The 17,576-nt window shown below is 41.6% G+C and overlaps 1 protein-coding gene across 1 annotated transcript in view; it reads left to right on the forward strand.

Moving 5' to 3' along the window:
* The first annotated feature begins 2,793 nt into the window (after nt 1-2,793).
* Nucleotides 2,794-17,576, forward strand: part of IL31RA (interleukin 31 receptor A) — a 34,970-nt gene continuing 20,187 nt past the window's right edge. Inside the window, 5 exon segments of the mRNA XM_089908565.1 lie at nt 2,794-2,904; nt 4,432-4,484; nt 12,090-12,247; nt 14,096-14,137; nt 14,139-14,313. Of these exon segments, the coding sequence (XP_089764691.1) occupies nt 2,819-2,904; nt 4,432-4,484; nt 12,090-12,247; nt 14,096-14,137; nt 14,139-14,313 (514 nt within the window). The 5' untranslated portion in view covers nt 2,794-2,818.

Raw genomic sequence — 17,576 nt, forward strand, 5'->3', positions numbered from 1 at the left:
AACAGAAAACTTCATCATTTCCTCCCACGGATCGTACTGGATGAACACTGCTAACTTTTGTCTTCTTTAACCATCAATGTTTTACATTCTGTGGTGACCTCTCTTTTCTGTTCCCCAAATCTCCTTCCATTTAGGATACAATTAGTTGAATAGATTCATGCAGCTAAATGGCAATGTTGATTTTCCAGATCCAACTCTCTTGAGTATATACCCAGGCTTCCTTGGATGGAGTTTGGAGAGAATTCAAGTTCTTCAATTACCCTTTTACCAATACATTCTTGATTTACTCCCACAGTTAACTAGGATAGCCTTTGTGCACAGATTTTGCTGGTTGAACTCTCAGTTGAACTTATTTCTGAGTTCCTGGGCGGCACCTCACATTTGTTCGCATTTACTACCAACAAGCCGTCACATGTGGTGGTTCTCTGCTGTGCGAGGGCAAGTGGAAAAGGCACTGGAGGACAAACAGGCATTATCATCATCCTGGCAACGCTTGTTGGCTTTCCCCAGTTGTCAGCTCTTTCCTCTCCATGGACGCTCTGTGCTCTCCTTGTACTACTGTAATTACAACACTTACCAGGTGATATTTTCTGTTACTGTCCATGCTGCTGTCTCTGCAAGTAGATCACTGGTCCTCAAGCCTTTTTTCTTCTGCAATTTTTCCAGCTTTGTCTCTGGGTATAACTTAGTACTGTTGCTTTTTCTTTCTTTTTTTTTTTCCTTTAAATTTATTTATTTATTTTTGGCTGCATTGGGTCTTTGTTGCTGCATGTGGGCTTTCTCTAGTTGCGGTGAGCGGGGGCTACTCTTCCTTGTGGTGCGCGGGCTTCTCATTGCGGTGGCTTCTCTTGTTGCGGAGCATGGGCTCTAGGTGTGTGGGCTTCAGTAGTTGTGGCACATGGGCTTCAGGAGTTGTGGTGTGTAGGCTCAATAGTTGTGGCTCGTGGGCTCTAGAGCGCAGGCTCAGTAGTTGTGGCGCATGGGCTTAGTTGCTCCGTGGCACATGGGATCTTCCCGGACCAGGGCTCGGACCTGTGTCCCCTGCATTGGCAGGTGGATTCTTAACCACTGAGTCACCAAGGAAGCCCTGTTGCTTTTTCTTAAGGCCTAAAAAAAATTCACAAATAATAGGTGAGTGTTCTCACTATAAAGGAAGCAAGCAATAGCTACAATTAATTAAAATATTTTATATACATAAAATATTCAATATTTAATATTGATAAGATTTTTAAATGCAAAATCCTGTATTGGAATAACAGTTTGAGCTTTAGCACCCGTAATTATTTATTTATTCAATTACTGAGAATGTCAGCCTACATGGTTGGGCCTCCCTACCTTTCCAATATGCTTTTAGAACTTGTAAAGGCATGTCTTTTGGCTAAGAATTAGCGAAAATTAAGACAACATTGTGAATAGTTAGACGTTAAAAATACTATTACTGGGAATTCCCTGGCGGTCCGGTGGTTAGGACTCTGCGCTTCCATTGCAGAGGGCACGGGTTCGATCCCTGCTTGGGGAACTAAGGTCCCACATGCCGCGTGGCCAAAAAAAAAATGCTATTACCGTTATAATTAATTTTCAAAGAACACATTTATTCTTCACTGAAAAACTTAAAAAATTTTCCCTTTAAGTTTTATACTCATTTCAATCAAAATGGTTATTTTGGAGAGACTAGCTATAGCTTTTGAATAACGGGCATTAACTATTGCTGTTATGTAACCAGTCTCTTATTGTTTCATGATGGTATTTTTATTATTATGGATCCAAGTTCTCATTCTGCTTTATTTTGCCTTAGGCATTTTCAATTAGGTATTTCACTTGGTTTGTGTGTGAGAAAATGTTATCCCTGTGGTTTTGTCCAGAAATGCTGCATGGGATTTTTTCTAAAATGATTTATTTTGTTGAGCACTCTCCTTTTTTCCCCCCTATGATGATATGTCAGCTGAAAATGTAGCATTTATTTCTTCCTGAAAGGGAGGTATTGCTTTTACATTTGCTATATCCTGAGACTATCTCACCATCTCATCTGGGATGAGATGAGGAGCCAGTGCCAATAGTCTTTTATTCTAATTATTCCACGAACAGTAGTGAATGTCTACCGTTGAAGGCACTGCCTTCAACACTAAGGCTTCATAGAGGCATTAGAGAAGCTCCATTCTTCAGAAGCTCTCTATCTGTAGAGAAGCCAACAGATAAACTACTAAACACCATTCTGTGTGCCGTGTGCCACAGTACAGATGGCATGGAGGGTGGGTGGGACACAGGAGGACTGGCTGGCCGAGTCCATCTGGGAGTTGAGGGAAGGCATTTAGAGGTTAGCCTTGAGCTGAGTCTGGAAGGATGGATTAATTTTCAGGAATAAGGAGGAAATGACATTCTAGGCAGAAGGAGCCACATGGACAAAGTGTGGAGATGCGAAATCGCAGGGTGCTTTTGGGAAATTATGAGATGTCCCGTTTGGCTGGAGTGCTCAGGAACTGAAGCAGAAACTGGAGGACTGTACTCTTTCTGGAGTATATTCTTGGTGGCTGGTGCACTTCCTCTAATATATAGTAGAATGACTTGTGGACGAAATAAAATGTTGACTGGGGTTAATGGAGTAATTATGAAGGGATCTGGGTGATGATAACCAAATAAATAAATAAAACAAAATAAAATGTAATATAAAATATATAAAATAAAATACCTTTCCTCAAAATTCCCAGAATCTATTTGTCACTGGAAATAGAGTTGTTGAAAAGAGATAGGAAGCAACCTCATTCTTGACTGATGATATTTTCAGTTTTCTTCCCAGCCTCCCTGCATTAACTTGGGGACAATGTGGGGCTGGACACTGTGGATGCTCCCTCTACTCTGCAAATTTGGCCTGGCAGGTAGGTCAGCCTGTGCCCTTTTATGGATTATGTGATTCTTTTTGCGTTCTTTGGATAAGAATTGTTAACTTGAGAACAAAGGGACGACACCTGGATATAGACACACATGGATGGACACTGGGGGATTTGTGGGCTCCCTGAATTTGCGTGGGGGTCTGTATGCATGCTGATATATATTTATGCATGTGCAGATTTTGCAAGATCATATTTTCAAGGGGAGCTACAACCCTCCAAAAGATCAAGATTTGGGCTTCCCTGGTGGCGCAGTGGTTGAGAGTCCGCCTGCCGATGCAGGGGACGCAGGTTCGTGCCCTGGTCCGGGAGGATCCCAAATGCCGCAGAGCGGCTGGGCCCGTGGCCGCTGGGCCTGTGCGTCTGGAACCTGTGCTCCGCAACGGGAGAGGCCACAGCAGTGAGAGGCCCGCGTACCGCCCGCCCCTCCCCCCAAAAAAAGATTAAGATTCACTGTTTTAGAGTAATGGTTGGTGCTTACCTTGATAATTTCTGTGTTAAGTGCATTGGTTTCATATAAGACGCACACATACAAAAATACCATTTTCACACCATTTGCCGTAAATTTCAAGGATAAAAAGGGAAATGAAACACCATATACCTACAATGGTCCAACTCAAAACTATGGGCCTAATACCCATACAACACCTTGCAGGTCTAAGATGTATTACTTTGATCACATATTATGGTAAAAAAAAAATTAAGACCAGATTTAAAAAAGTGGGGATTGGGCACTGGGGAAGTAGAGAAGACATGTAGTATACATACTAGTCTGCTGAGGCTGCCATAACAAAATACCACAGACTGGGTGGCCTGAGCAACAGAAGTTTATTTTCTCACGGTTGTGGAGACTGGAAGTCCAAGGTCAGGGTGCCTACAGAGTTGATTTTCTCTGACACCTCCCTCCTTGGCTTGTGGATAACCATCCTCTTGCTGCCTCTTCACATGGTCATCCGTCTGTGTATCTTAATCTCCCCTTATAAGGACACCAGTCAGATTGAATTAGGGCCCACTTTAATGGCCTCATTTTAATTAATACCTCCTTAAATGCCCTATTTCCAAATGTAGTCACCTTCTGAGGTACTGGCAGAGAGATGTGAGTTTTGAGGGGAGGGACATAATTCAGCCCATAACATGTAGTAATTGGGGGTCACCCAGAAGGCAGTTGTGATCTGGAGATAATGAGAATGTCTTCCAGACCTCTGTCCTGGCCTGGCCTGCCCTGCAGCTCCCTGGAGTTACACATGTGGCACTCCAGAGCTTTGTAGATAATACAGGCAGGTAGGCCTGTGTCTCTCTGTCTCATTCAGCCTCTTTTGGCCACCTCAGAAATCAACAGTTGCTTCCAGTTAATCCAATTTAAAGTTCTGGTGATGAGGATCATGACACCTTTCCCCTCGACTTGTCTTTTTCGATCTTAGATCTTTGTCTTCTCTTGCCATGTTTCACTTAATAATTTCCTACATAACTGACTCCAATTTCCACACTACTTCCCTTCTAGACTATTCTTCGCTTGGTCTCAGCCTTGCCCTTCTTTTATTTCAAGACATTTTTCAGAACAAACACTAACTTTACAACAGTACCGAAGTGATAACGAGCGTAGCGGGAAGAAGGGAGATCAAGAACAGCTTTTTAATTTTGAAAAATATTCCTTTTGCATGTGGGAAATTCTCTGATAAGCAAGAACATTATCCTTATCTTTCTTACAGGAAAGTTATGACTATTTCTCCTTATTTCTAAAAATAGGGGAAATAGTTATTTCTAGAAATGTAGAAATATGGTTATATGTTTTTTCTTAAGAAGGGGAGAAGGATAGATGTGTGAGAGGGGCAAATCTAGACTTCAGTTGTCCATGTTTAAAAAACAAACATTCTGTTTTAATTTTAAATTTACACAAATATTGTGAACATAGTGTAGAGAATTCTTATATACCCCTCATCCAGTTTCCCTCATTGTTACTATTTTATAATACCATAGTGTATTTGACGAAACTAAGAAACTGATACTAGCACCCGACTATCAAGTAAATTCCAGACTTTATTTGGATTTCACTAGTTTTTCCTTAATGTTCTCTTTCTGTTCCGGGATCTAATTCAGGGTAGCATACTGCACTGAACTGTCATGTCTCCTTAGTCACTTCTGGTCGGTGACAGTTTTTTAGTTTTCCCTTATTTCTCATGACCTTGGCAGTCTTGAGGAGTACTGCCAGTACTCCTGTTTTTGTTTTTTTTTAATTGTTTTTTTTCTGCTGTACGCGGGCCTCTCACTGTTGTGGCCTCTCCCGTTGTGGAGCACAGGCTCCGGACGCACAGGCTCAGCGGCCATGGCTCAAGGGGCCGGCCGCTCCGCGGTATGTGGGATCTTCCCGGACCAGGGCACGAACCCGTGTCCCCTGCATCGGCAGGTGGACTCTTAACCACTGCGCCACCAGGGAAGCCCCCTGTTTTTTTTTTTAACATCTTTATTGGAGTATAATTGCTTTACAATTATTGTTGTGTTAGTTTCTGCTGTATAACAAAGTGAATCAGCTATATGTATACATATGTCCCCATATCCCCTCCCTCTTGCATCTCCCACCCACCCTCCCTATATCACCCCTCTGGGTGGTAAAAAAGCACCGAGCTGATCTGCCTGTGCAATGCAGCTGCTTCCCACTAGCTATCTATTTTACATTTGGTAGTGTATACATGTCAGTGCTACTCTCTCACTTCGTCCCAGCTTCCCCTTCCCCTTCCCTGTGTCCTCAAGTCCATTCTCTACGTCTTCGTCTTTATTCCTGTCCTGCCGCTAGGTTCTTCAGAACCGTTTTTTTCTTTTTTCTTTTTTTTTTTTAAGATTCCATATATATGCATTGGCATACAGCATTTGTTTTTCTCTTTCTGACTTACTTCACTCTGTATGACAGACTCTAGGTCCATCCACCTCACTACAAATAACTCAATTTCATTTCTTTTTATGGCTGAGTAACATTCCATTACTCAGATATGTGCCACATCTTCTTTATCCATTCATCTGGCGATGGACACTTAGGTTGCTTCTATGTCCTGACTATCGTAAATAGAGCTGCAATGAACATTGTGGTACATGACTCTTCTTGAATTATGGTTTTCTTGGGGTATATGCCCAGTAGTGAGATTGCTGGGTCATTTGGTAGTTCTATTTTTAGTTTCTTAAGGAACCTCCATACTGTTCTCCATAGTGGCTGTATCAACTTACATTCCCACCAACAGTGCAAGAGGGTTCCCTTTTCTCCAACTCTCTCCAGCTTTTATTATTTGTAGATTTTTTGATGATGGCCATTCTGACTGGTGTGAGGTGACACCTCATTGTAGTTTTGATTTGCATTTCTCTAATGATTAGTGATGTTGAGCATCCTTTCATGTGTTTGTTGGCAATCTGTATATCTTCTTTGGAGAAATGTCTATTTAGGTCTTCTGCCCATTTTTGGATTGGGCTTTTTGTTTTTTTGATATTGAGCTGCGTGAGCTGCTTGTATATTTTGGAGTTGACTCCTTGTCAGTTGCTTCGTTAGCAAATATTTTCTCCCATTTTGAGTCGTCTTGTTTATGGTTTTCTTTGCTGTGCAAAAGCTTTTAAGTTTCATTAGGTCCCATTTGTTTACTTTTGTTTTTATTTCCCTTTCTCTAGAAGGGGGGTCAAAAAGGATCTTGCTGTGATTTATGTCGTAGAGCGTTCTGCCTATGTTTTCCTCTAAGACTTTTATAGTGTCTGGCCTTGCATTTAGGTCTTTAATCCATTTTGAGTTTATTTTTGTGTATGGTGTTATGTTTTTTTTTTGTTTGTTTGTTTGTTTTGCGGTACGCAGGCCTCTCACTGTTGTGACCTCTCCCATTGCGGAGCAACAGGCTCCGGACACGCAGGCTCAGTGGCCATGGCTCACGGGCACAGCCGCTCTGCGGCATGTGCGATCTTCCGGGACTGGGGCACGAACCCATGTCCCCTGTATCGGCAGGCGGACTCTCAACCACTGAGCCACCAGGGAAGCCCGTGTATGGTGTTATGGAGTGTTCTAATTTCATTCTTTTACATGTAGCTGTCCAGTTTTCCCAGCACCACTTATTGAAGAGGCTGTCTTTTCTCCATTGTATGTTCTTGCCTCCTTTATCAAAGAAAAGGTGACCATATGTGCATGGGTTTATGTCTGGGCTTTCTATCCTGTTCCATTGATGCATGTTTCTTTTATTGTGCCAGTACCATACTGTCTTGATTACTGTAGCTTTGTAGTATAGTCTGAAGTCAGGCAGCCTGATTCCTCCAGCTCCGTTTTTCTTTCTGAAGATTGCTTTGGCTATTTGGGGTCTTTTGTGTTTCCATACAAATTGTGAAATTTTTTGTTCTAGTTCTGTGAAAAATCCCATTGGTAGTTTTATAGGGATTGCATTGAATCTCTAGATTGCTTTGGGTAGTATAGTCATTTTCACAATGTTGATTCTTCTAATCCAAGAATATGGTATATCTCTCCATCTCTTTGTATCATGTTTAATTTCTTTCATCAGTGTCTTATAATTTTCTGCATACAGGTCTTTTGTCTCCTTAGGTAGGTTTATTCCTAGGTATTTTAGTCTTTTTGTTTCGATAGTAAATGGGAGTGTTTCCTTAATTTCTCTTTCACATTTTTCATCATTAGTGTATAGGAATGCAAGAGGTTTCTGTGCATTAATTTTGTATCCTGCTACTTTACCAAATTCGTTGATTAGCTCTAGTAGTTTTCTGGTGGCATCTTTAGGATTCTCTATGTATAGTATCATGTCATCTGCAAACAGTGACCGTTTTACTTCTTTTCCGACTTGGATTCCTTTTATTTCTTTTCCTTCTCTAATTGCTGTGGCTAGAGCTTCCAAAACTATGTTGAATAATAATGGTGGGAATGGGCAACCTTGTGTTGTTCCTGGTCTTAGTGGAAATGGTTTCAGGTTTTCACCACTGAGAATGATGTTGGCTGTGGGTTTGTCATATATGGCCTTTATTATGTTGAGGTAGGTTCCCTCTATGCCTACTTTCTGGAGAATTTTTTAAATCATAAATTGGTGTTGAATTTTGTCAAAAGCTTTTTCTGCATCTATTGAGATGCTCATATGGTTTTTATCCTTCAGTTTGTTAATATGGTGTATCACATTGATTGATTTGCATATATTGAAGTTTCCTTGCATTCCTGGGGTAAAACCCAGTTGATCATGGTGTGTGATCCTGTTCATATGCTGCTGGATTCTGTTTGCTAGTATTTTGTTGAGGATTTTTGCATCTATGTTCATCAATAATATTGGCCTGTAGTTTTATTTCTTTGGTATCAGGGTAATGGTGTCCTCATGGAATGAGTTTGGAAGTGTTCCTCCCTCTGCTATATTTTGGAAGAGTGTGAGAAGGTTAGGTGTTAGCTCTTCTGTAAATGTTTGATAAAATTTGGCTGTGAAGCCATTTGGTCCTTGGCTTTTGTTTGTTGGAATATTTTTAATCACAGTTTCAATTTCACTGCTTGTGATTGGTCTGGTCATATTTTCTGTTTCTTCCTGGTTCAGTCTAGGAAAGCTGTGCTTTTCTAAGAACTTGTCCATTTCTTCCTGGTTGTCCATTTTATTGGCATAGATTGCTTGTAGTAGTCTCTTAGGATGCTTTGTATTTCTGCGGTGTCTGTTATAACTTCTCCTTTTTCATTTCTAATTTTATTGATTTGAGTCCTCTCCCTCTTTTGCTTGATGAGACTGCCTAATGGTTTATCAGTTTTATCTATCTTCTCAAAGAACCAGCTTTTAGTTTTATTGATCTTTGCTACTGTTTTCTTTGTTTCTATTTCATTTATTTCTGCTCTGATCTTTATGATTTCTTTCCTTCTGCTAACTTTGGGTTTTGTTTGTTCTTCTTTCTCTAGTTCCTTTAGATATAAGGTTAGATTGTTTATTTGAGATTTTTCTTGTTTCTTGAGGTAGGCTTGTATAGCTATCAACTTCCCTCTTAGAACTGCTTTTGCTGCATCCCATAGGTTTTGGATTGTCGTGTTTTCATTGTCATTTGTCTCTATGAATTTTTTGATTTCCTCTTTGATTTCTTCAGTGATCGCTTGGTTCTTCAGTAACGTATTGTCTAGCCTCCATGTGTTTGTGGTTTTTGCTTTTTTTCCCCTGTAATTGATTTCTAATCTCATAGCATTGTGGTCAGAAAAGATGCTTGATATGATTTCAATTTTTTAAAATTTACCGAGGCTTGCTTTGTGACCCAAGATGTGATCTATCCTGGAGAATGTTCCGTGCGCAGTTGAGAAGAAAGTGTAATCTCTTGTTTTTGGATGAAATGTCCTATAAATATCAATTAAATCTGTCTGGTCTATTGTGTCACTTAAAGCTTCTGTGTCCTTATTTATTTTCATTTTGGATGATCTGTCCATTGGTGTAAGTGAGGTGTTAAAGTCCCCCACTATTATTGTGTTACTGTCGATTTCCTCTTTTATAGCTGTTAGCAGTTGCCTTATGTATTGAGGTGCTGCTATATTGGGTGCATATATAGTTATAATTGTTATATCTTCTTTGATTGATCCCTTGATCATTATGTAGTGTCCTTCCTTGTCTCTTGTAACATTCTTTATTTTAAAGTCTATTTTATCTGATAAGAGTATTGGTACTCCAGCTTTCTTTTGATTTCCATTTTCATGTTATATCTTTTTCCATCCCCTCACTTTCAGTCTGAATGTGTCCCTAGGTCTGAAGTGGGTCTCTTGTAGACAGCATATATATGGGTCTTGTTTATGTATCTATTCAGTAAGCCTGTGTCTTTTGGTTGGAGCATTTAATCGATTCACGTTTAAGGTAATTATCAATATGTATGTTCCTATTACCATTTTCTTAATCACTTTGGGTTTGTTTTTGTAGGTCCTTTTCTTCTCTTGTGTTTCCCACTTAGAGAAGTTCCTTTAGCATTTGTTGTAGAGCTGGTTTGCTGGTGCTGAATTCTCTTAGCTTTTGCTTGTCTGTAAAACTTCTGATTTCTCCATCGAACCTGGATGAGATCCTTGCTGGTTAGAGTAATCTTGGTTGTAGGTTTTTCCATTTCATCACTTTAAGTATATCATGCCACTCCCTTCTGGCTTGTAGAGTTTCTGCTGAGAAATCAGCTGTTAACCTTATGGGAGTTCCCTTGTATGTTATTTGTCATTTTTCCCTTGCTGCTTTCAATAATTTTTCTTGGTATTTAATTTTTGCCAATTTGATTACTATGTGTCTCAGCGTGTTTCTCCTTGGTTTTATCCTGTACGGGACTCTCTGTGCTTCCTGGACTTGGGTGGCTATTTCCTTTCCCATGTTGGGGAAGGTTTTGACTATATTCTCTTCAAATATTTTTTCTGGTCCTTTCTCTCTCTCTTCTCCTTCTGGGACCCCTATAATGCAAATGTTGTTGCATTTAATGTTGCCCCAGAGGTCTCTTAGGCTGTCTTCATTTCTTTTCATTCATTTTTCTTTATTCTGTTCTGCAGTAGTGAATTCCCCCATTCTGTCTTCCATGTTACTTATCCGTTCTTCTGCCTCAGTTATTCTGCTATTGATTCCTTATAGTGTAATTTTCATTTCAGTTATTGTATTGTTCTTCTCTGTTTGTTCTTTAATTCTTCTAGGTCTTTGTTAAACATTTCTTGCATCTTCTCGATCTTTGCCTCCATTTATTTTCCGAGGTCCTGGATCATCTTCACTATCATTATTCTGAATTCTTTTTCTGGAAGGTTGCTTATCTCTACTTCATTTAGTTGTTTTTCTGGGGTTTTATCTTGTCCCTCCATCTGGTACATAGCCCCCTGCCTTTTCATCTTGTCTATCTTTCTGTGAATGTGGTTTTTGTTCTGCAGGCTGCAGGATTGTAGGTGTTCTTGCTTCTGCTCTCTGCCCCCTGGTGGATGAGGCTATCTAAGAGGCTTGTGTAAGTTTCCTGATGGGAGGAACTGGTGGTGGGTAGAGCTGACTGTTGCTCTGGTGGGCAGAGCTCCGTAAAACTTCAGTCTGCTTCTCTGCTGATCGGTGGGGCTGGGTTCCCTCCCTGTTGGTTGTTTGGTCTGAGGCAACCCAACAGTGGAGCCTACTTGGGCTCTTTGGTGGGGCTAATGACAGACTCTGGAAGGGCTCACACCAAGGAGTGCTTCCCAGAACTTCTGCTGTCAGTGTCCTTGTCCCCACGGTGAGCCACAGCCACCCCCTGCCTCTGCAGGAGACCCTCCAACACTAGCAGGTAGGTCTGGTTCAGTCTCCCCTGGGATCACTGCTCCTTCCCCTGGGTCCCGATGCACACACTACTTTCTGTGTGCCTTCCAGTAGTGGAGTCTCCGTTTCTCCCAGTCCTGTCAAAGTCTTGCAATCAAATCCTGCTAGCCTTCAAAGTCTGATTCTCTAGGAATTCCTCCTCCTGTTGCCAGACCCCCAGGTTCAGAAGCCTGACGTGGGGCTCAGAACCTTCACTCCAGTGGGTGGACTTCTGTGGTATAAGTGTTCTCCAGTCTGTGATTCACCCACCCAGCAGTTATGGGATTTGATTTTACTGTGATTGCGCCCCTCCTACCATCTCATTGTGGCTTCTCCTTTGTCTTTGGATGTGGGGTATCTTATTTGGTGAGTTCCCGTTTCTTCCTGTCGATGCTTGTCCAGCAGCTAGTTGTGATTCCAGTGCTCTCGCAAGAGGGAGTGAAAGCATGTCCTTCTGCTCCGCCATCTTGGTTCCTCTCTATATAATCTCTTTATCAGTTATCTATGTCATTCCCAGCTTTAATATATGTGAATGTTATATCTTAGAGGATATGAGATGTCACATTCCAATCCAGATTTGAATGATAAATTATATTATGATGGGGTCTATTGTAGTTTTATTTTACATTACCTTTAGTCATCAGATCCAAGGGAAATTTTATTATTTTATTTTTACTTTTGCACTAAATAATTGAGATTTTATTTTTTCACAAAGTACAAAGCTTTGCACCACATTACAGTAGTGTTCTAACACAAGAAAATCCCAGTGTTTTCATTGGGAGGGGAGGAATGATTTATATATAGGATACTGATTTTATAGATTGCTAGTTACTTTTGACCTTTGGTTGATTCCAGTCCTTCAGTCACGAAATGAAGACATCATTGCAATGTTGCCATCCCGCCACTCTGCCCCTCACTCCTGCTGCCTCCCTCGAGCAAATCCTTTCCAACTGCATTTTCTAAACAGGCAGCCTAGCTCATGTCACCATCTACTGCTGCAATTGCCTCCAGTCTGTGTTGAGCACCTCACTCTTGTTCCTTCCAGCTCCACATGGCCTGGATCTGTGGAGAGTCCTGGGACTAGCCGAGGTGGATGGAAGAAGGCCAGTGCAGTTGCTGTGGAAGGTGACCTCCCTCTGGGTTATTTATTTACAGTTTCTGTTTAAAAGCCTTGGTCTCTTACACCTCTAAGAACTGTGATTATTGTCATTTTACCTCCTTAATTTCCTTCCCTAGAGGCTTTGATGCCCCAAATCTCACAACCGTTTCCCATCTCCAAAAAGCCCTATAAGTCATTTTGTAGATGGCCTAAATGTGAATTACAGACCCTGGCCCCTCTTATTTGGTCTGAAATGTTAACATTTGGGGCAGGTACAAAGTGTAAGTGCAGGAGGCACCTTGACCTTCTGGAGAAGACTGTCACTGGCTGGCCTCCACTAGAAGACAATGTAATATATAGCCCCACCGCCACAGTGGAGAAGAGCACTGACTTGCGGTGAGCTTACTGGTGTGTCCTGAAGTTACTGCCAACATATACTGCACAAGTGACTTCCTGAGTACTGGGATAGTGGGGTGCAAGGATAGAAGAAGCGTCCTTTGTAGGATGGAGGCCGGGGAGTGAGGAACAAAGGAGGAGCCAGGTGGGTAATGCAGAGGAGATGAGCGAGCAGGAAGAGATGAGAGGAGATGGTAAGAAAAAGGACAGAAAAGGAGGGGAAGAAGCAGGAAAGGAAAAGGGCAAACAGGGAAAAAGCAGCCAGGAAATAGGAGAGAGGAGGTAGGGAGGTGGGGGAAAGAAGAGAGGGAGGAGAGCAATGAGATGCCAAAACTCTTTGGTGTGTCTCCAGAATTCTCAGGTAATACTCATCGGGTTATCTCATACTTGCTCAAGTTCAGGCAAGTTTAAAATCCTTTTGAAAATGGAGAAATCACCCTGTTTTTCCAAATGACATTCCAATCCCAATCACTTCAGGGTTGGAGCATTCTTCTACCTTTCTCCTTTCCCTTCCCACCCCAAGGGCTGAGGGGCACCCTCAGAGGCAGCAGGCAAGGGAAAGCATAGCCAGTGGCATTGGGAAATCTTTGAGAATCAATGCCAGATGTTGTGGGTTCTTTCTCAGTTATCAAGTGTGGAAACGAATGATTCTGTCAACGTATTTTTTTATATAGATTTTATTTTTATTTATCTATTTTTGGCTGCGTTGGGTCTTCATTGCTGCACACAGGCTTTCTCTAATTGCGGTGAGTGGGGGCTGCTCTTTGTTGTGGTGCGTGGGCTTCTCATTGCTGTGGCTTCTCTTGTTGTGGAGCATGGGCTCTAGGCGCATGGGCTTCAGTAGTTGTGGCTCACAGGCTCTAGAAAGCAGGCTCAGTAGTTGTGGCCACAGACTTAGTTGCTCCGTGGCATGTGGGATCTTCCCGGACCAAGGATCGAACCCGTGTCCCCTGCATTAGCAGGTGGATTCTTAACCACTGCATCACCAGAGAAGCCCTGTCAACATATTTTTGAGGTAGGAAAGTAAACAGTGGCACATACCGCGTGAGGCCAGACCCACGTGGGTCAAGTAGGCCAACCTGTGAAGTAGGTGAGATGGACTTCAATGCCCTCCTTCCCCTCGCCTGGGGGCTGGTCTTCCTTTTGCTTCAATAGGAGAGTTTTCTATGAATTAGAGCTGCTTAAAAAAGAATGGACTAAAATTAGATAGTGGTGATGGTTACACAACTCTGTGAATATACTAAAAGCCAATGAATTGTACACTTCAAAAAGGTGAATTTTCTGGTGTGTGAATTATATCTCAATAAAGCTGTTACTGGCACAGGGTATGTTATGCATCCTGGAAGGGTAATTACCTGATTGTAGTTTAGCACCTTATAGTTGATATTACCTCCCAACCCGATTCCCACCATTTATGACTGTCTCAATGCCTTTCTTTCTTTGCTTTTGGCAATACATTTTGTTTCCTCTGTGTTCAGAAGGCAAAAGGAGCCCCGGTCCTGGAGAAAACTCTAGGCTACCAACATATGGTATTTTCCAGAAAACAACACTAACCTCACAGAGACAATGAACACCACTAACCAGCAGCTTAAATTGTATCTGGGAGGCAAGACCTACCGGGTATATGTGATTTCTTACAATTCTCTTGGGGAGTCTCCAGTGGCCACGCTTAGGATTCCAGCTATTGATGAAAAGTGTAAGTATAACATAAACTTCTTACTTAGATGCCTGACCCCATCCAAATGTCCAAGGAGTACTCCCTGTCCTCTCAGAGGCTGCTGTTTCTCTAGAGTCAAAATGATTCTGAAGTGAGGACTTTTTAGGTTATGGGGGAGCGATCATAATCTTTGAGTAATTCACGAACCTCTTGAAATAAAGTTCCTTTGGAACAAAGCCTGTGTTGAAAATCAGAGACTTCATAAATCATATGATACAAAGTCATGAGCCTAGAAGTTCTACATGCAGCCTGTATTTATTTTGTTCTGAGTCAGTGTAAGCTGGGTTAAGTCATAAAAATCTGTCAGATCTGCCACATTTATCCTCAGTGGCTGAAACCTCTCTTTTGAAATCTTCCCGTCGCAGGATTGACTGCAACCCAGGCGTGGTTTGCTCACTCCTGTTTTCTTCCTTCTCTCCTTTCCATTTGACTATCAAGTTAGGGAAATTTCTAATGTTTATACTTTCCAATAAATTGCTCGTTACACCTTTAATTAAGTAATTTTAGGAATGTTACTGCTCCCAGGTAAACTCATATTTTGTATTCTGTTTTGGAATAAAATAGCTTCTTTGAGTCTTAGTCAAGGAATTGCAAGCAATGGATTCCCTCTTCCCTGCTTTATTTTTCTCTATAGATCTTACTATTCCTCATTCTATAGATTTTCTCATTTATTTTGATTATTACCTATCTCTCCATCAATAGGATGCAAGTTCCACAAGAGCAGAGATTTTTCTTTTTGGTCTCTTTTTCTCTTCTTCTCATTTTCTTTCTCCTCCTGGTCCTCCTCTCCTCCTCCTCCTCCATTTCCAAAATCTAGAATAAACACAGCAGTTGGCATAGAAAAGACGCTCAGTAACTATTTGTTGAAACACACCATAGCTAGGGAATGCACTCTCCAATTCTCCATCTCGCTCTGTTTGCTTAGATCTAGAATTATATCAGGCATTTACACTACCAGCGCTAGACTTGTCTGCCTGTGCTTTCTTCTTTCTCTTCTTTTTTTTAATCATAGTAGTTTTTATTTTTATTTATTTTTAAATTTTTAAATATTTATTTATCTGTTTTTGGCTATGTTGGGTCTTAGTTGAGGCACGTGGGATCTTTCGTCGTGGCACGTGGGCTCTTCGTTGCGGTGCACGGGCTTCTCTCTAGTTGTAGCGAGTGAGCAGGCTCCAAAGTGCGCAGGCTCAGTAGTTGCAGTGTGCTGGCTTAGTTGCCCCATGGCATGTGGGATCTTAGTTCCCTGACCAGGGATCGAGTCCGCACCCCCTGCATTGGAAGGCAGATTCTTAACCACTTGGACCACCAGGGAAGTCCCTCTTCTTTCTCTTCTTAAACTTAACCCATGTCTTCTTTTGCCTCATTTTAGAACTCCTAGATATATATTTCGTGTGTGTGTGTTTTGAGCTACAGTCAGTATTTGATATTGTTTTAGTCAGTGTTTGCCACAGCCCTTAGTTCCTGGCATCCTAGTTCCTGCCTATCCAATACCCCTGGTGATGAAGTTTCCGACAAATGTGTGTGTCACTGAACACACATTCTGTGTTAACAGAGGCACTGACGAATAGTAATCGTAGTTTCCTGGTGTGGCCCTGTAGTGGGAGGCAGGAAAGGGTAGGGAATAAAAACATGGGCTGTAGAGTCTAGCAGCTCTGGATTCAAATCTTTGCTCTTTCACTAGATACCATAAACATTGGGCAAATTATCTAACCTCTCTAAACCTTAGCTACTTATTAAATGGGCTTTTAGTTATACCTCCCTCATAAGGCTACTGTGAATATTAAATGAGACTGTGTATAGAATGCTTTGTCTAGTGCTAATTATTATTATTGTGATTCTTAACAAAATGTCTAACTAATTGAATTTCTATTAGACATGGATTACCGACTTTAAAAATATCATAAAATACACTTTAAGATTATGCTAAATTCACACAGCATTTTTTATTTTTCCCAATTCTGAAGGTATTTGCTTTATGTCACAAGTATTGGCACAATCATCAGTTATAATGGTTCCAGACCAAGTGTAGGCAAACTATAGCTTGTGGGTCAAACCTGGCCTGACACCTGTTTTTGTAAATAAAGTTTTATTGGAACACAACCACACCTATTCGTTTTTACATCGTCTATGTCTCCCTTTGTGCAACAATGGCAGATCTGAGTAGTTGCAACAGAGGCCTGCAAAACCTAAAATGTTTATATTTGGCCCTATATAGACCTCTTTACAGGTCCTGGTCCTAGACATATATAAGAAAGTAATGCTCTACAGAATTTTGTTTAATAAAGTAGAGTCAACTGGAGAATAGTTATAATAATAATAATAATTGTAAGTTTAACAATCATTAAGTAAGTATAATTATCCAATATTGTCCATTAGGATGTATCAGACATTGTGCTAAGATGGTATAGGTTAATCTGATTTTAGCCTTGAAATGACCCATGGGGTAGGTGCTATTAGATTCACTTTATAGCTGATGAAGCTGAGATTCAGGAAAGCTTAGTAATTTGCTCAGAGTCTCTCAAGTGGAATTCAAGCCCAGGTCTGCATGATTCCAAACTTGTACAATGTACTTTATCCAGAGCCTTGGACTTGGTATTAATAAAGTGACTTAGAAATCTGGCTGTGTGACACTGAACTGGTCAGTGTGTGTGTGTTCTGCTGGTTTGTGTGAACTGCTGTGAAATCAGACTTTCAGCCTGACTGGAACAGCGACTAAGGCTGCTTAGAGGCTATGAGCAGGGTAGGGCAGGGAGGAGAAAGCAGGAGCCCTAGGGCTCAGGTGGGGTTGATTTCCTGGCTCTGTGCTCCTTGCCCCCGCTCCAGCTTCACATTTTCCCCATGCCTCAGTTGCCCTTCCTCAGAGCTACCCTTTCAGGTAGACAAATTCTCTGGCCTTACTTCTAGACCAGAAGCTGGAGTCTCTCATAAAGGCCTGGTTTGGGGAAAGGCTCCGCCAACTGTGGCCTTCAGGAACAGAAGCTCCTAAATATACACACACCCCACTGGGGCTTGCTGCATAGAAATAGCGGAATTCAGTACCCCCGGCCCCCTACATCAAATCTCTACCCTTGCCTAGGCTTCCAGCTTCAAGAGGAATTTTGGTTATTTTGAGGGACTCTGTCTCCTCTTCTGCCCTCATCCAGGACTATACGGTTTTTTTTTTTGTTTTTTTTTGGTTTTTTTCGGTACACAGGGCCTCTCACTGTTGTGGCCTCTCCCATTGCAGAGCACAGGCTCCGGAC

Source organism: Delphinapterus leucas, chromosome 3 (genome assembly GCF_059928025.1).
Source record: "Delphinapterus leucas isolate spDelLeu-1000000601 "Yukka" chromosome 3, BTC_Dleu_Yukka2, whole genome shotgun sequence".
In the NCBI taxonomy this organism is placed as follows: domain Eukaryota; kingdom Metazoa; phylum Chordata; class Mammalia; order Artiodactyla; family Monodontidae; genus Delphinapterus; species Delphinapterus leucas.